The sequence below is a fragment of the Phocoena sinus genome, chromosome 7 (assembly GCF_008692025.1).
Source record: "Phocoena sinus isolate mPhoSin1 chromosome 7, mPhoSin1.pri, whole genome shotgun sequence".
NCBI lineage: Eukaryota > Metazoa > Chordata > Mammalia > Artiodactyla > Phocoenidae > Phocoena > Phocoena sinus.
In genome coordinates this window covers 6,275,513-6,295,021 of record NC_045769.1, presented here as the reverse complement: position 1 = coordinate 6,295,021, position 19,509 = coordinate 6,275,513, and the positions used below count along the sequence as shown (strand labels likewise).

Genomic DNA, 19,509 nt, shown 5'->3' with positions numbered 1-19,509 from the left:
GAAACACAGGTGACAGGTTGATTTGTTCCTTTGTTTGCTTGCCATCTGAAAGGTTAAGACACTGTAAAAAAAAAAAAAAAAAAAAAAATTGAACTAAAAATCTTTCTGGAACATTCCCCAGGCTAATTTTGCAGCACACCTGACTTAGGTGAGAGGAAAAAACTAAACATCAGAATTATCCTTGAGGTCTACACCCAGACTGCCTATTTCGAGAGGGTAGGGATGAGGTCCAGGGATGATTTTCCTCCAACTTTTCCTCCAAACTTTCTACCCCCATGTTAGGTTGAGAATAGACAATCCATCAGTAACTATCCGCCTGAATGATCAGAGTAGTATTTTTTTTTTTTTTTTTTTTGTGGCCTCTCCCGTTGCGGAGCACAGGCTCCGGACGCGCAGGCTCAGTGGCCATGGCTCACGGGCCCAGCCGCTCCGCGGCATGTGGGATCTTCCCGGACCGGGGCGCGAACCCGTGTGCCCTGCGTCGGCAGGCGGACTCCCAACCCCTGCGCCACCAGGGAAGCCCCCAGAGTAGTATTTTGATGTCATCAGAAAGGAACAGGAACACATAAGAAATGTGAGAACCAAATTCACTAGGGAAATGATTTTGTTGAGTCACAAGGCACACAGGCCGGCTGTGGATGGATCTCTAGTTGCAATGACGATTGCGTTCCTATGTCATGCAAGCTCCCATTCTTCACTGTTACCAGGACCTTCGTTGACATTCCATGGGTCTGCTGCTCTCACTGGTAAGTAGCCTCAGTCATATCAGCCCGTGCAGGACAAATCTAACTCTCTTGGTTCCAGAGCGTGGCAAAATGCCCAGCAGGCATCGATGTAGGAGGGAAAGGGGGCAGATGAAACAATTTGAATGTTTTTCTTTGTCTCATTATTCAAGGTTTCAAGAATGAAGACAACATGACTCTGGCATGGGAGGGTGTCATGAAAGAAAATTACCTTGTCAAGATCAACACAAAAGCCAACGACACATCAGAGGAGTATGTCAGTCATCTATTCCTGCTTTGCGAGCCTCCTCTTGTGTATAGAAGCTGGCAGAACACAGGCAGCTTCTTTGAGCAAACTCTGTAAAGAGAATTTGCGGCAGAGAGGAATGGCACCAAAAGGATATGGTTCAGGCGACTGAAGGTGACACACGCAAAAGGGTGTGTCAGCCTTTCAGGAAGGGCAAAAACCACCCACCTGCCATCTGATTGTCCTGATTGAAGTGCAGGGCTGTGGGACCAGGTGACAAGAGCGTGGGTCCCTATGCCACTGCTGCAGAGGTGGATTCTAGGAAGACCCAAGGATTGCGGGGAACAGAAGTTACCTTGCAGGGTCTGCACATGTATCCCTGTGAGGAAGAAGCAAGCGATTAGAAGATGGCCAAACCCTTTGGTTGATCTCTTACAGACAGTTGTCCCTGAGAAGTCCTGAGCGCCCTTTATGAGTCGCATGGAGTTGTTGTAAACATCCCATAGAACTAGCTAAGTCACTGTCTCCCTAGATGGTCCATGAGGAATGTGGGATGCAGGGCATCCCAGAGCGTGCCCTTCGTATTTAAAGTGGGGTAACAGGGTTAATGGTCAGAAGTCACTCTTACAGAGAGCTCCAAACACACCTCAGAATTCAGTCTAACAAAAGAAGCGTAAACATAAGAACAACTAATCCCTTTGTTAGGTTCAACACAGCTATTGGGAGCAGGGGATGTGAGGCATGCTTTTTCTCTTTGAGTAACAAAGCAGATGCCCTCCATTCTCCTCCATCCCTAGACGCGGAGATCTTAGTTTTGGAAGGAAGAGACGGACCTTACAGGTCATCTTCCACCCCCCCATCAACAAAAGTAGCATCTATTTGCTGTCCTTCCATCTGGGGTGAGAGTGGAATTCTGCTTCGCTTGGGTATTAGGAAGAAAGTAAAAGTGGTAAAAGCAGGTGACGTTGATTTAGTTGAAGATGAAAATGAGCTGTATTTTATTCTTTAAAAGACTGCGAAATGGAGCCTAATAACCTGTTTTGTTTCTCTCTCTCTCTCTCTGTTCTCGCTCTCTCTTTTTTTTAACTTCCTTGAAGAATGAGGCATCGTTTTAGACAGCTGGATACAAAGGTATAGTTCTGTTTATAGTTTGGGAATTATTTTTTTAAATCTCCATTATCTTTGAGCTTTCAGCTAGAGGCCAGTGACAAAAATAGATGAAGTTAATTGTTTAAAAAAAATGGATGTGACCCTGTTCTATACTCAGCTTTCTTTATTCACTGCACGAAGTCGGGGTGCTGGAATGGAATTGCTTCTCCAATGCTCCCAGCCCGCACGGGAATAGTCCTGCAGTCCCATTTCCACGACTGTCTCTGTCTACCCCAGGACCCCTTCTTTTTCTGTCAGGTGTAAGATGCTTGCAGGGAGTACCAGAAAGGCTCAGAAAAGCAGGTTGGGGGCCTAGAGACCCTATGCCAGTCTTTGCTGCCACTCTAATTTGTCATCCACTTCATTTGAATTACGACTGCAAGAATACGCACGTGAATTAGACGTAGAGAGAGTATGCCCACCTCCACCCTGAGCTGGGTAGCTGGAAATTATGATTTGGTTCAGCAGAAATGACAATCGATTCATAAATGTCGGCTCCCTGTTAGGCTCTGAGGAGGAGGTGATATCCATGGCATTTTGGGGATGGAGTCCTGGGTGACAGAGTCACATACCCTCCCCAGGGCTGTGCGGTTCCACGGCTTGACGATACCCCATCAGGGGTGGCAGGGTCTCCAGCACCCGATTCCCTGCCTATAGTAGGGCCTCAAGGAACATTGAATAAATGAACAAAAGGTGCTCTTCTCAGAGCTCTAAGATGATCATTTATTTGGTTCATAATTTCTCGTGTATGTATTTACGTGTTAGTTACCAGCAGCATTTAAAAGATCTGAGGCCGTGTTGCCATGGGCCTCCCTTCCTGAACTCTGGCCTCGTGCAGGATGGTGGACTGCAGCCTGGTACCTTCCTACTTACCGCCCACCCCGCCCCTGCCTTCCCTCTTCTCTTCCTTCCTCCCCTTCCCTCCCTTGGAGCTGCTTGCTCCATATATAGGACTCAACCACTCAGGGTGACAGTACATTCTGTGCTGACAGTCGAATGTTTCCATCACAGTTTGCTTTAGTTCCCTAGTGCTGTGCAACAAACAACCCCACATTTTAAAATTTATTTTATTATTATTATTTTCTTTGCGGTACGCGGGCCTCTCACTGTTGTGGCCTCTCCCGTTGCGGAGCACAGGCTCCGGACGCGCAGGCTCAGCGGCCATGGCTCACGGGCCCAGCCGCTCCGCGGCATGTGGGATCTTCCCGGACCGGGGCATGAACCCGTGTCCCCTGCATCGGCAGGCGCACTCTCAACCACTGCGCCACCAGGGAGGCCCCTACAACCCCACATTTTAGTGGCTTCAAACAACCATTTTATTTTACTCTTGCTTTTCTGGGTCAGGGGTTTGGGAAGGGCTCAGACGGGCAGTTCTTCTGCTTCAGGTGGTCTCAGCTGGGTTTACGGGGCTGGATTCAGCTGGCGGTGAGGCCAGGATCTGGCACCTCAGTGGTCCTCCTCATGGCCTCTCTCTTCCACGTGATCTCTGATCCATGAGGATTGGGGGTCTCGGGGCAGTTCCCCTTTTTCCATAGGGACTGGCTTCCAAGCGTGAAGAAGCAGAAGCCACCAGTGCTTCTAAAGGCGAGACCTGGACCTGGCATGACAGCTCGTCCACCAGCATCTATTGATTAAAGCAGCCCCAGGCTGGCTGGGATCCAGGTGGGGGAGCAGTAGACTCTCCTTGTTCATGTTCCACCTCTAGATGTGGGAGTGACACATGGACAGGGAGAAACGTGGCAGCCATCTTTGGAGACACGCCATCACGCAGGAGTATATCTTGTTACGGCTGCTCTCCTGTTGTACTGATTTTTAATTGAGGGGCTGGGAAGACTCCTGTGTTCTTAGAGTTGAGTATCTGGACATAAACAATCATGCCAGGATGTATATCATGATTATAATCAGTGAAGAGGGGAAGGAAAAATGCTGGATATTTTTAAAAATTTAAAAAATGCTAGAACGCATGAAAGGAAGCATAGGGGATAGTATTCTAACACTGAGTATGTATATTAGATGACTATAATATGTACTATAGAATATATATAAAGCCTTATAGGATTATTCACTTTCTCTACATCATATATTTATATTTAAATATATTGTCTGCTGCATCGGTACCTAAGCTACACAGCTCGTAACACTTATTGAGCACCTGCCATATGCCAGGCATTGGGCTAAGTGCTGTCAAAGCAGACGTGGGCCCCAAATTTCATGAATGGACCCCTTGTTAAGTGGTTTGGGTGTAGGAGCATTTTCCAGCTGAATTATGTAGGATTCAATAGCGGTAACCCTTTTCTTAGCCATATCAGGCATATGGTCCAGACTGCCCATGTCTGCATTACCGGGGAGCAAGGTCGGCAGCTGGGAAGGCCCTAAGTCCAGAGATGCATGGAATGTTCTGGGCAGTTGGAGAGAGATGGCGTGGACCAGGGGAACACCGAGTAGGAAGGAAGGGGGAGGCTGGGTCGTCCTCGGCAGGAACTTGCTGGCCTCTTTAGGGTTGGATTTTATTCCCGTGCAGGGCAAGCCTCTGGGGACACACCTGGGAACACTCCTTTCAAAGATCCCTCTGAGCGGTCAGAGTGGCCACATAAGAGGGGCTTAACAGTTTGGTTTGGGGAATAGAGGTGCCAGGGACTTGTCTAAGTGTGTGTGTAGAGAAAACAGTCTATTTTTGTTGTGTTGAGTTGTTTTACTTGTGGGTTCACTTAAGGTGGCTTTGGAAGGAGCCGATGGAAAGTACACTTGGGGCTGGGCTCAAGCTTCTGCAAGACTTGCCACTGCCCCTGCTCTGGGGCACGCAGGACATAGGCAGGATGGCAGCAAGGGGATGGGGCAGAGCAGGGCCTGGGTCGGAGGTCAGCCAGAGATCCAGGAACTGGGGCAGCTGAACTGACTCCCAGGGGCCAGGGAGGCCTCCCAGCCAGTGCGTGTCTGGGTGCGGCAGGGCGACCCTCTGGTGGGGACAGTGGACCTGAGCATGACGGTTGTGGGCGTGGTGCCGAGGGGGTCACAGATGACTGGAGTCCCAGTTGGGGGCTGTCCACACACACGTGTGAGCCAGGGCTCTGTGGGGTCCTCAGAGGAGTGCCTGTGGGTCCGGCCCCCTCCGCATCTCCCTGTCTGTGGAGCTCCACCCCTTTGTTGGTTCCTGCAAGAAGTCCACCTACACCATGCCTTTTGTAGGTTTTAGTTGAATTTGGGCAGATCCCAGGGAAACCTCAAACCACACAACACTGAGACATGGGCCACCACCCACAGGATTTCACTGCCTCTCTCCCTGCTTCTCTCCTGCTCCCCTGCCCTCTCTCCCCTTTTCATCCCCTCCCCCTTCCTCTACCCCTTCTCTTCTGAACAACAAAAAGTCTCTCCTTTCTATCCAAGGAGAATTTTAGGGTTGGCCACTTGTTTCTGGAGCAAGTTCTCGGTGTCTTAAATCCTACTAAACATCACACTAAAGTCCTTTTACTGTCAACCAATACAGAAATCTCTCCAAAGCCCCTCCAGTGAAAAAAAATTTCTCCGTCTCATTCTTACACGAGAAAACAAAGTTATTCACATTGACCTTAAGTCTGTAAGTGGGAATCTTACTATGCCTTCTTTATTTTAGGCAGCCATTAGCCCTTATGGTTTCTTTTTGTCCTTTTTAAAGAAAGAGTTAAATGAAGAGGTCAATACTGGAAATAAGCCTCAGTTAAACAGAAAGTTTTCCTTGAGTGAGTGATATAGCAAGTTGGAGACCAACTGTACAGAGACTGCGCTATGTCTACAGCTCTTATTAAGTGTAAAAATATAGCTTGTAATTTAAAGTGATCTGCATGCATCTTGTGTAAAAACCTGTGAAATATGCATGTATTGAAAATAATTTTATCATGCTTTTTACTTAAATTGTTTCGCTACTTATACTGTTTTTGTGTGTGGAGGGGAGAAACTTTATTGGCAAAAACTTGATTAGTATTGTGTCATATTATTTTCATTATATTACACTTTTATCAAAGCAAAACTTTATTGGTACCTTATAACTTTATTAGTTACATATAACATTTTTATTTCTATATATTACTTCTCTGTTGTAATCTATCCTTTCTATGTAGGAATCACTGGTGATTTTTATTTGAGTAAAGCTAATCCTAATTGGTGCTAATGATTATTTGCTTGTGATATGATTTCAGAAAGTTAGTAATGGACAGGGTCTGAAAAATCGCCTGGAGTCTGCCGTACTCCAGGCGCGAACCATACTTCCTATTTTATATATAGTACATCTATTTCATAGAAAAGCCATAGAGTCATAATTTAAAATTTAAAGTTGGAAAATTGATCTTAAGACCAGTTTTATTTTTTTCCCCTTTCAAGCTTAATGATCTCAAGGGTCTTCTGAAAGAGATTGCTAATAAAATCAAATAAAATTGCATGGACTCTAATGGAGAAAAATCTCATTCTAGCAAGGTAAGTAATTTTAATGGCTTTTTTCTTTTGCTCTGAAAATTTACGTACTTTAAGACTAATTCAAAAATCATGATATTTTCTCAGTTACTTTCACATATGATCAGATTTGAAAATAAGGCATGGTGTAAAAAATTCGAACAGTATAGGTATATGGAAAAGAACAGGTAGAAGCCGCCCTCACATTACTTTCCCTGTCTGCTCCCCGGCCTGAGGTTAACACTGCTGGCAGTAGGTTACAGTATCCTTTTGGATCTTTAAAACAAAACAAAACAAAAAACAAACTTCCAAACTATACAGCTATTTTGGCATTAATTGGATCAAGGTCACACTATTCTAAGACTTGGTATTATTTTTTTTCTTACTTAACTCTAGATCATGGGTATCTTTACAGATCCACGCCTCAGACATGTACCTCATTCTCCTGATACATCATATATGTTTACTGATATAAGGAATGTACAGATGAATGGGTTCTTTGTTTAGTTTGTTTTAAGTATCTGCCATCGTCAGATGCATGTTGATCACATTTTACTACCAGAAATGTTTTAGTAAGGCTTTCAAGGTTTTTAGCAATAGCTCATTTGCACAATAGAAATGTAATACAGTTAACAGACCAAATTGAGGCCAAGGCTTTGCTCCATGATCTTACCATTTGCTTTAATTATGTTTTCCCATTACCTGTCCAAGTGCTGAAACAAAACGTTGTTAGGGACTTGTAAAGCTAGGAGAAAACAGCAGTGAGCGATCCATTTGATTAGAATTTTTTGAGAAAGTGAAGGGTAAGGAATGGAAACAATTAAGCCTCCCTCGTTTCGTCCCTTCCCTTTGTGTTTACTGACTGCCTTCTGAGTGCTGAGGGTACTGTGCTCAGACCCTGATGAGGCTCAGGTGCTGATTTTTGCCTTTGCATAAATCCTCTCACTGCAGAATTTCTATTCACAGGGTGACTGTGTTATAGGGGTGACTGTGATAGGGTTCTTTCAGTATATCTGGTAGCTCAGTACTTTTCCTTGAGTTCTGACAATTATAGGTCATGTTACAAGCCCTCTGTCCTGGAAGACTTTGTAAGAGCAAGATTGATGCATATTGCATTTGCATATTTATTTTCTGTGAAGGCAGGTATAGTCTCCCAAGCTGCTCAAGAAAACAAACCTTGTGTATTTAGGAAGAATGTATTTCAACTCTTCCATCACGCTGTTTCATGAACACGATAGTATACTTTAAATTATAATTCGAGTTTTGAAGCATTTATTTTGTTTGATTAATGAACTGAAATATAGAAAAAGCAATTAGGAAGAGACAAAACAATTTAAAATGATTTTTAAAACCCTTAGAGGTATAATAATTAGAAAAGATTCAAAATGAGCTGTACGCATCCATCTCTTAAAGCTCTAATCTCCTCATCTCTCCTTCTTTTTCCGAAAGTGTTGACTATGAGGTAAATAAGCAGACAGACTGGTTTCTTAGCAACTTGCTCTTTGCTTAAACTTAAATTGTTACTACTATGTGGAGAGTCCATTAATTGGTGAATGAAGATGAATCGGGAGAACGACGTTACTTCATGGTCAAGTGGGCATCTTTAGAAACAATGCATTTGGCATGTCCAATTTGTTGGTATACTTTTTACTTCTGGATATAAGATCCATTTTCTTTTTTTGATGTCATCTGTTTGGCATATCCTTAAGAGGTTCACTGAAAATGTAATTTTATAGGCAACCACCTACATGCTCTAAAATATATATATTTTTGATTTGTTAAATTGAAGTATAGTTGCTGTACGATATTATATAATATAGGTGTACAGTATGGTGATTTGCAATTTTTAAAGGTTATACTCTATTTATAGTTATTATAAAATATTGGCTATATTCCCTGTGTTGTACAATATATCCTTGTAGCTTATTTTCTACCTAGTAGTTTGTACCTTTAATCCCTTACCCCTATGTTATTCTTGTAGTGTCTCTCTGATACTTCTTTCTCTAGAAGGGTGAGTGTATCTTTCCTGGGGGCGGAGGCAAAGAAAGAGAATGCCAGCTTAAGTGGGTGTGAGCTGGCACCAGTGGAGGTAGGGCAGGAGTGGACATCTGGGGACAGGTCTTTGCCAGTTTGCCCATCTGGGTTTTCCATCTCAAGTCAGCCTTTGATCCAGTAACTTGGGATGGGACGTTTGTGTATATATTTTCTTTTCTCCCACACTAAATTTGAAAGGAAGTAAGAACCAGGGTGAGAGAAAGCTCTTTGTTTTCTCATACCCTTATACCTTCCCTGAGAATGGGGGTGGGATGGGGGTGGGGGAGTACTTCCCTGAGGGCACTGGAAATTGTTCGATCCCTACATAATAATCCATTGATTCTTGTACTTGCTGCAGTTAAATTCTAGTTCATTTAGATAAATTATTGTAGTTCTTAACTTTCTTATCAACTCACCCTTTACTTATCAGAAATCGTTCAGCAAATAAAGCACTTGGAAACTTTCTGGGTCTTTGAGGTGAGTCTTAACCATTCAGCCAGAGTCATTCCGTTCATACTGGCAAACTGGTCAGAACTCACATCTTTAAGAGAAAAAATTGTCTTGTAATTACTTCAATACCAAAAGGCAATCTCAATTTTTGGTAGTACATTTGGACCCATTACCAGTATATTACCAGTGTATTTTGAAGCACGTCATATCCTGAGAATGAAAGTGGGAAATCATTCTTAACACAGGGCTCTTCCTTTGTTTTCACAGGTGGTATCAGACATCTAAATGGAAAAGATTCAAGGGATGCTCCTGAGTAGTTTTGTTCTCGTCTAAATGAGAATTGTTCAGGCCCCTGGGTGCACAGCGATGGTTTTAATCACCCCAGTGTGCTCAATCTGAAGATAAAATGTGTTACTGATTTCACACGCAAGATGGATGTAAAGGAAGAACACCTGCTACAGCTTGCTTCCGCTGAAGGCTGCCCTATTACTTTCCGAGTCTCAGTGGCCAGAGCCTGCTGGTGATAGTTTAAACTGTACTGTGTCTTCCTGTTTCCTGCTCTCTTCCTCCTTTGACCCATGCGTATTAGAGAATATCTCTCCTAGTAGCTGGAACCTGGTCATGATTTCCCTCCTGTATTGTTATTTTGTCTATTTCCGATTGATTCTCCATTATTTCCTTTTTTGTTTTTTTGTATAGTGTGACTAGTTAGCTGGCGTGTTGTTAAAAGTCTCCCCAGTCAGGTCAGGTTCTAAAAACGCGCTGCAGCAAGAGGGCTCTCCTTTCTTCAGGAGAAACTATTTTCATTTCTCATTATGCTTTTATTCATTAAAGCAGGTGATAAAACAGCATCTTCCTGTCTCACACTCACCAGGAGCTCCACTTGAAGGAAATATCCCCTTCCTAACCATGTGAAAAGGCACCTAAAAATGAAATCCTCAGAGGTGCATCTGATTTTGTTTTCACTGGGTGTTCCTCTTTCTCCTCCTATTTATCATTTTCCTATTAAAAATAATTCGTGGATAGTATAGAAAAGTCATGGGTATTATAGAAAACACAGACTACATGGAAAAGTAGAAAATATAGTCTCACTACCTAAAGATAATCACTGCTAACAAGTTAGGATGTTTTTCCAAGTCTGTTTTTTTTTCTATGCATGTTTTATTTCTCTTTTAAAATTTTACATAATGTTATCATACCATGTATACAATTTTATATACACTTTTTCAGTTAGTATTTTATCGAAGATGTTTTCTTTATACTCACGGTCTTCTTAAACTTTACATTAACAATTGCATGCTGTTCAGTCTCTAATGGTTTCCACTATGTTGGTCACTGCAGGTGGTTTCTCGTTGGCCAGTTGGATGAGCATCTTTGTGCCAGAATCTTTTTCCACAGTTGGGAAAATTTCCCATGGCTAGATTCCCAGGAATATGTATTGATTATCAAACTATTTACAAGGCTTTTTCATAAATGTTTAGCAAATAGGAATTATTAACTTGATATAAGATATGAGATACACGAACCTAGAACTCTTAAGATAAAATATTATATCTAATCCTTAGTTTAGGAAGAAACCAATATACTTATTTCAGTATGATAGATGGTGAAGGCATTGGTATAGAATTGGAAAGATTATATTATTGAACACTTGTAGTCCCAGCTTTGTCTGGAAGTGGTGTTATCTTTGCCCAAAAGAGATGCGCTTGGAAGTACGTAAAGTCATTTAAATGTCCATGATTAGTTTTTTCCACTTTGAATAGAATGTACTCAGTGGCTAAAGAAGAAAATCTTAGAAGGAAGCTGTTAAATGATTATCTAATAGAAAAACTATAAAAGCATGAACCAAAGAAGCTTTTTCTGTTTTTCTGTTTTGTTAAAATGACTACTCGCAATATTCATGATGTTTTCAGGGAATGAGCACAAATAAGAGGTGTCTTTTTACTTAGACCTCGTTAATGGTCTAACAGGGAATCTTATTCAGTAACAGGATTGATCAGTTCATGGTTTTGGTTGCTGAAAGTAGATGGGATAAAATCAATGACAAATGTTGTCAACGAAAGGGATTTTCACGTTTTCTCTGTTGGTGAGAGAATTTCACGGTTGTTTCACCGTGGCAACTAGAAGAGCTGCCTTTTCTGAAGGCACCGAGAAGAGGCTTGTGTTATCTCCACGGTGACTGGAAAAAACGAAGTATACGGCACTGAATATACTGTGCAGAGAGTGACAACTGTCCTAACCTCCTACCTTCAATTCAAGCGGTGAATTTGAGTGAAATCAGTAAATGAAATTGAAAACCTACCAGAAGACAAAACTTAGCATAACTGTTGGCTGACCCCCTTAATCGTGCTTGTCCCTGTATTCACATTTCCATTGACTGTGTTTTTGTTAGTGTAAGAAATAGGCCATGTGCACATCCGTATCACGAGTAAAAGCAATTCTCCCATTGGCGCTGATGACAGAGAACTTGAACAATACTTGGAATTCACTTGTATCGGAGAGGGAACTGCCCGGTGTTTCCAGCTCAGCTTGTCTGGGGGATGTTTTTGCATGGTGACTCTCCATGATTTTTGTGTAGGCCAATTCACTGTTTTAGGTGTAGCTCATGAGAATAGCACACGTCTTGGATGCACCTCTCATCAAAGGTACTCTGTCTTGTACATGGTACTAAAAGTGTCCTGTGCACGTGTACCTCGCTGCTGATAACCCTGCAGCTTGGTTTAAATGAGTGGGTCAATGAATTAATTAACCAGGAGGCAACAAATGGGTTGCCTTTGTCATTCTAGTGAGAGTGGAAAAAAATCCAGTTCCTTCCTTCATACAGATGCATCTCTATGGGGATTTGATTCCCAGAGTTACGTGAACTGACTTCGCTAAGCAGATGACTAGAACATTCTGAGCGAATGCGAGCAGAAGAATGCCCCCCGTGGTTCTGGTTCTTGCCAGCAGGGCCAGACTTGGATCCCATGGTTAGGCACCCATCTGTAGCCCAAGGGTCTCCAGCTTCTGTGACTTGGAGCTAGCCTCCTATGTCACCAACCCTCAGACATGCATAGCAGTTTCTGAGATTACAGGGGTCTCCTGTGGCCTCAGGATCTGTCTTGGGGCCAACAGGGTGTCTTTTGTCCACAGCCCCATGTGGTGATGGGGCCTCAGGCCCAGACTGACATACATGGCTTCCTTGCTGAAGGCAGGGTCCTCCAGAGCCACCTTGGTTCCGGACAGAACTGGGGAAGTGTGTCTCCCTCCACCCCTTCCCCTTCTTGGTCCATGCGGGGGACTGAACTATGTGGTTGTCATGGAGACGGCCTCTGCCCATGGTCTCCGTCTCAAAAGAAAAAGGCTGCGATGTCGGGCCGTTGGCCGAGCTGGAGCTGGATATTGGAGACAAACGTCCCACTGCCCTTCCCGACACCCATCCCATGCGTGCGTGGACTGGACGGGCCTTTATTCTCCTGAAGATGAAAATCGTGAGGGGAAAAGCAGCCTTCGGTGGCCCACCCCATCCATCCATCAGACCTCAGCAGATGTTTCTGAACCATAGTTCATTTAGGATCAAGCTGGGGCTTCGGGACTGCACGCACACATTTATAGCCTCAAGTTTTTAATCAATGCTTTTTCCCCCGGCAGAAGTCCTGTTTGACTAGGAGAAATTTCCCTCATTTTTTCATAATGTGCAATGTGTTGTCACTGTGTCCACTGCGAGCACTTCCTGGGGACCCAGAATAAAATAAGTAAAAAATAAAAATTAAAAAAAATCAAAAAGCAGGAGCCTCTGCCCTCCACCGTCTTACAATCCATTCGAGGACATTGATTTAAGAAACAGGAACTTGACGCGACAGAGGCAGTGGGCTGCAGCCCCAGGAGAGACCTGCATGGGTGGAGAGGCAGGAGACTGGCTTCCCCCGAATTCCTCTGTGTCTGTAACTGATAAGTGCCTTGAGAAGTTCCCTGGGGTAGAGAGTGAGGCCCAAGTGTCTAAAGCGGGTCACTAATTGATGTGCACACGCAGGGCTGAGGTGTCTGAAGTTGCTCGGGGGAAAACTGAGGCAGATTTATTGAGATGGGACACAGCAAAAAGGTGCAGGCTAGGAGGGGCGTGTTAAGGGGTGTGCAGGGCGCAGTACTTGGGAGCCCCTCGCTGGGAGGGCACCAATTGTCAGGAAAGAAATATACAAACCAGGAAGCAATCACGGCAGCAGACAGAGCACACATGGTCATTTGGACTACAGAGCACATCATGCCTCGGGCTCCTGTCACACTGGACCACAGCAGTACCCTTCCAACACCTGTCTCCATCATTGCCCTCACGTCTCCTCCTGATTCTCGGCACTGCCTGAGAGGTATCTTCTTGATCCTCCTCACGGAGCATCCTGTCCCCTGCTCATGAGTCTTCAGTGGCTCCCCATTTAATTTCTGCCCAAGTCCCTAAAAGGGAGCTTATGACATAGGCAGCCTGCCCCTCATCCACCTCTGCAGACACATGACGTGACCTCCCTGCCTTGTCCCTAAAGTCCATGTGGCTGTCCTGTTCTGAGCTGAATGCTGTGTCCTCCTCCCAGCCCGTTTCTTACCACTGGCTGCACAGCTTTCTGCATCCCAGGAAAGCCACACTGCTTATGTGGTCCTGCCTTCCCCCTGGATTTTTTCACCTCTTTTGTCATGTGCCTTAATGGGTCTTCTAATGGGTAGCAGTGGAGTGCCATAGTTTGGAAATACAGGACACATTTACCTTGCTGTGAATCCCAGTTTCACTGCTTGCTGGCTGTGTGACTTTGGGAAGGTTATTAAACTCTCTGTGCCTCAAGTTACTCATCTGTAAAATGACTCCTTCCCCTCAGAGGGTGCTAAGGTCCTGGCTGGCACTTCCTAGCTGCTCAGTGAAGGTTAGCACTCTTTATTGTCACCACTCTTAGCTGCTCCTTTGTTCAAAATCTCCTCCACCTTGCTTTCCGGTGAACTCTTACTCTATCATCAGGGCCCAACTTGGGAATCACCTTCTTCAGAAAGCCTGCCTGATCCTCCGCTCCCAGAGCAGCTCTGTCCTAAGAGAGCTTCCCAACTCTTCTACCTCCTGGCTGTGCAGAAGATGAGAACATCTGTGGGTCACCTGTGTGCTAGAGAGGGACTTCTCGAGGCCACGGGCCCTGGCCAGCCCCATCCCCCTCCAGCAGCCCAGAGCTGGATGATGAACACCTCCCTCACTGACCTCCTGCCTGGCTGGGCACCCTGGCCGGGCATGTGTGGTTAACAGTTCCCACCATGGTCTGCTTTGGGTCTCCCTCCCTCCCTCTCTGTGACATTCGGGAGGGAAGGGCTTTGTGTTCCCAGTTTGTTTGGCTCACTGCATCTAGATCTAGATGATGCCTGGTCTATTGCTGGAGCTCCATCAGGCACCTGTGTGGTTGGATTGAATTAGTCACCACTCTCCATGTGGTTTCCTCATCAGTGTTTCTCCTTGTCCCTTCTTGGCTGTTAAAATATGACTCATCCCCAATTAAGCACCATCCTGCCCTTTTCTTGCACCCCAGGCAGAGGTCACCAGTCCTTCCCCATGTGAGTTTGGAACCTGATTTATAAACTTGACTGCAGCCCTTGCAGCCTGTCCATAAGGTGTCATGGTCATCGTGTAGGGATCTGTCCTCCCACTGGATTAGAGCTCTTGTAGGGCAAAGACCAGGTCTTTTTCACCATTGCATTAATTTGTGCACTCAGACACATATACTGTGTACCTCACCATGCTTGGATATCAGCCTAACCCTGTCCCCGGGGATCTTACTGTCTGCAGGGAGTCCTGAGTCTTGGGTGATGACCGGGGCTGTAGTACAGGGGTCCAGGGGGCAGATACGAGGGGCTCCCCACCTAGCTCTGGGGGAGGGGGCAGGAGGGATCCCCAGAACAAGCAGAGCGATAAAGAGGTTTGATGCAGGACAGGTGGGGCTTGTTTGAGGCAGAGGGAACACACGCAGGGGCAGGCGAGTGGTTGAGAGCATAAACTTGAACCAGCTTGCCCGGGTTCATATCCTGACCCTGCAGTATACTTAGACCCGAGCCTGGCAAGCAGCCCTGACCCACCGGTGTTAGCCTCGTACCTGTGGGTCCCTTATTAACTTCCTTTAAGTTCTGAATTCTGTGTTCTCGGCACAGTGTTTCAGCATGTGGTGATCCTGTGAAATTTTCCCTCACGTGGCAGGAAAGTTTTTGCTGGGGAAAAATGGAAAGGAGCAAACATCTCCAGGGAGCCATCCTCATAAGATAAAGAGAATGCGGGCTTCCTGCAGGGGTGCAGGGGACCCGGTGTAGGGGGAACTAGGGCACATCCTCAACGGCTCCTTCCCACCCTCAACCCCAGGGTGAATTCTTCACACAGAAGAACACTTGTTTTTATTTTAAAAATAAGCAAAAAGGATATAGCTCCCAAATTAAGAGAGTATAACGTGTACACACACACACGTGTATATATACACATACGTGTATATACACGCATACATGTACATACATACATGTATACACACACATACATATATACACACATACATGCATATATACACACATACATGTATACACACACACACACACACACACACATAGTTATGAGGTGGGGGAATAGTGTTTGCAGTAATTTTGTGTGGGTGAAAGTGAAACCTCATGTGCTCATTTGCCTTTCTGCTTTTAAGTGAGTACAAAAGAACAAATACGTAGTGTTACAGCCCTGCTGTGACTCCAGCTCAGCGGGGTTAAATAGCGATGGTCTCTGTCCTTGTTTCCTACCGCCCTTCATCCTCCCCCCAGGGCTCTACCATCCCCTCCCTTCCTCTTTGTCTCCCTTCTTTCAATTCAGCGCTGGCAGATGGCTCTGACGTCTACTTAATTTTTCTCGGAGATGGGTGAAGAATAGAAGCAAGGCTGCCCTTCTAGGCTGACGGAGAGGGCTTTTGCCTCCAATTTCACCTCTCACATCCCCTGGTTCAACCTCCAGGCACAGACAACGCCCCCCCCCCCACCCCCCGCAAAGTGAAAATCCCCTGGGCGCCCTCGGCTTTGCCTTGAATCTGCTCAGTGGAAGCTGTAGCACTCTTACTATTCCAGAAATGGATTTTCTTTCAAGCCCCACTGTCAGTGTCTTTCAGGCAGATCAGGCGATTTATGGATGCTTAAGGAGCCGTGTGCTTTCAGTGACCCAGAACTGAAGACACTCGGGTGTCCTGGCGCTGGTCGCAGCACCCCCGTGGGTTTCCCTAACAGCCCGGCTCCCCGGGGACAGCCCAGGCACAACCAGCACCCTGACTCCCTGCAGGCCTCCCCCCACTCTCTACCCATCAAAGCCCCAGGCTCTGACCCCTGCTGTCCTTGGAGTGTCTGGAAGCAAGAGACTCTCATTCCAAGTGCGAGTTGTTTCCAGATCAGGAGAATAATTTCCTCCCACTCCCGAGAGCACTCGGCGTTCCAGCTCCAGAGCCCTGGGCTGTGTCCCTTCTTCATGAGATTTCCTCTTCGGATCCTTCTGAAATGAAGTGACACGATTTCTCCCCCAGTTAAAAAGAGAGGCTTTCATATTCAGACTTGAGGTGCACTTGACCTGGATGCAAGCATTTTTGAGTTCAGAGAAGGGAGGTAAATTCACTTTCATCAAGCACTCAGCGTCTCAGTGTCCAGTGTGCTCAGATTAATTATCAAAGAACGCGGACACCCGCGGCTGAGATGCAGCCCTTACACTTCCCTGCGCTTCGGCCTCCTTATGAGAAAAAGGAGAAGTTGAGCTAAACTCTTACCCAGGTTGTCCCCTCTCTGAAACGCCAGCATTTGCTGCTCCCTGGACAGATGAGCAGAGCTCGGCTTTGGCCAGAACACTGAAGAGCTTCCTCTTCTTGGTCATTTCGATTGCTTCGAACTTATTTCTGTAGATGTGACGGGGACGAGAGGATGGTTATGAAATGTGGGGTGCTGGCAGCGCTCTTCCCTCTCACCATCCGCCCAGCCTTCAGAGGGCTCCTCAGGCCGCCTCTTGTGGGAATGATCCCAGGGATGGGAAAATGAGGGGACAGACACCAGGCAGGCCGGAAGAAAGGAGGAGGGAGGCCTGGATGTGAGAGAGCGTTTACGGAGTGTGGAGAGGCTTTGGGTCCTGGCCAGTGTGTGCATGGGCGTGCGTGTGCCTGTGTGCGTGTGCATACGTGTGCACGCACATACAAACCACCTGGAACCCTCCTTGTTTTCCTGTCCCACCGCTCTCTGCAGTGGCCACCTCAGACCACCGTGAAACCTCCGGCTCCCCCTCTACCTCCATCCCCTTCTTTGCTCTGGCAAACAGACTTCCTACTCCCCCCACCCTCGCTCCCATGGACGCTCACTCAGCCCCCTCTTCCAGATTTGCAGACACCCCCGCCCACTGGGCTGGCTTCTATCCTTCCTTCCCACTGCCCTTTGTCTTTTCCAAGTCGATTCCTTCCTCCTGCGCTTTGGACTCCTCCCCCCGGGCTTCTCAGGAACCTTCTAGGATTGCTTACTCCTCCTCCTTGCTTTTCCCTTCTCCCTGGAATATTTCCACTTGCTTCCACCTTTCCTACCCTCAGAATAGAGCAGCCCTGCCCTCCACCTTCCCCCGGGCCTCCTGTCCCCTCCCTCTCACAGTCTGAAACCTCACAGATGTTCCCGGACTTACGGCCTCCGTTTCCCTCCCTCTTGCGCACGGCTGAGCCTCCTCCAGCTGGCCCCACACCCCTCATCTCCCGAGGGTCATCACTGGGCTCCGTGTCTTCCATCCGGCGGCGTTTTGCTGTGACCTCTCTTCTCTTGGCTTTCTGGAGCCGCAGTCTCGGGTTTCTCCCTGCCTCTGTCAGCACTTTCTCAGTCGCCTTTGAAACTTGCCCTGCTCTACTCCTCTATTCACGTTGACTTTCCTAGGCTCCATCCGCAGCTCTCTCCTCGTGTGCCCGGGGGGTGCCCTCCTTCACGCCCACAGCTTCAGCTACCATCCAGGTGACACTGATTCCCAGGTGTACAGCTGCAGCCCGTACTTCCCACCTGAGCTCATCCCAGCTCATCCCACCGCCTAGCTAGCATCTCTCCTTACCTTCACTGATGTTTCCTGCGATTGTGCCAGACAGAGATCCTAGCATCACTACTGAGGCTCTCTTTCCTCCCACGTCATAGCCTGTCTTTGTACCCCCTAAGTATCTTGAGTCTCACCACGTCCCTTTCTCCACTTAAATCTAACTTTGTCTCACCTTACTACCTGCATCCAAGCCACTGTCTTCTCTGCCTGAACCACAGTCATAGACCCTGACCCCTCCCGGATCACCTGGTCACCTCCTCGAAATTCTTCTCCGTATCGAGACCGAAGTGAGCTCTTCAAAATGAAACCTGCTCACGTGATGCTCTTGTTCAAAACCCTCAAATAGCTCCCCGTTGCTCTTGGGATAATGACCCAGGTTGTTAGCACAGACTGCAAGGCTAAAGCCTACTCTGGTCCCATTTATCTTTCTATAGCATCGTCTGATACACGCTCCCTGAGCTCTGACACTATTGACACTAATGATTATTCTGTGACAACAAGCGTGAAACAGTCAACAGTCTTGGGAAAACTGTGTGATTTCCCCACTCAGGACTGACATCCTCCCTCCGGCCCCAGGGCCTTTGCTCGTTCTGTCCCATCTGCCTGGGAGTCTCTTTCTTGCCTCGTCACACTTTTGTAGCTCCCACTATGATATATATAACTGTGTGGTGCCATCAAGCCCTCCTCTGAGGGTCTTCATCACTGTTGCCATTTTGCATATATTTATGTGATCTTGGATGTATACTGACATTCCTGGCTGAATCTGTAAGCTCTCTGCAGTCAGGAACCATGTCTGGGTTTGCTCCCTGATGTATATCCAGCAAGCAGCTCAGTGCCTCGCATATAACTGCTAAATGATATTCGGTGGGTGAGCGAATGGATAAATCAGGTAATTGCTGGGAGACAGTTATCCTTTGGTCTCTCTTCTTTCTGCCCCTCCGCCTTTGTTTCTGACTGTTCAAGGATTATCGTAGGACAAACAGCCTTGGAGACAGAGACGATTTCTCCCTTCAGAACAAAGAACAGGCACACTAACTTTGATAAAGACAATGTCCTCTTCTGGAGCAGAGGGCAGGCAGCCCACAGCCCCTTAGAAGGACTCGGGCTCTCTAAATCAGTGTTCATCTTCTGTAATGTGATTGACCACGTGCGTAGGTATCACCTGATTCTTTTCATGTTGCCTTGTGGGAAGTGGGGCTCGGGTAACCAGAGCAAGAAACGCTGATACTTTGGCTATTGCTGTGACTGATGAACCCCTTGTCTCTGACACAGGAGTCTTGGGTCCCCTCCCAGCATCCACGCCAGTCACATAGTGGGTGAAATCTCAGACTTTTCCCAGGGCTTGACATTAACTAGAGTAATTCTATTTTGTCCTTTCTGTATGTTTTTTGGAGTTCAGTAACAAAATGTGAACAAATGAAGCGTGAATG

At 46.4% G+C, this 19,509-nt stretch overlaps 1 protein-coding gene across 1 annotated transcript in view; it reads left to right on the top strand.

Moving 5' to 3' along the window:
• The window catches only part of TRPM8 (transient receptor potential cation channel subfamily M member 8), an 88,101-nt gene extending 81,579 nt beyond the window's left edge, over positions 1–6,522 (top strand). The window contains exons 22-24 of the mRNA XM_032637415.1: positions 896–995; positions 2,067–2,100; positions 6,472–6,522. Coding sequence (XP_032493306.1) covers positions 896–995; positions 2,067–2,100; positions 6,472–6,522 — 185 coding nt within the window. The remainder of the gene's footprint in view (positions 1–895; positions 996–2,066; positions 2,101–6,471) is intronic.
• Positions 6,523–19,509: the final 12,987 nt, after the last annotated feature.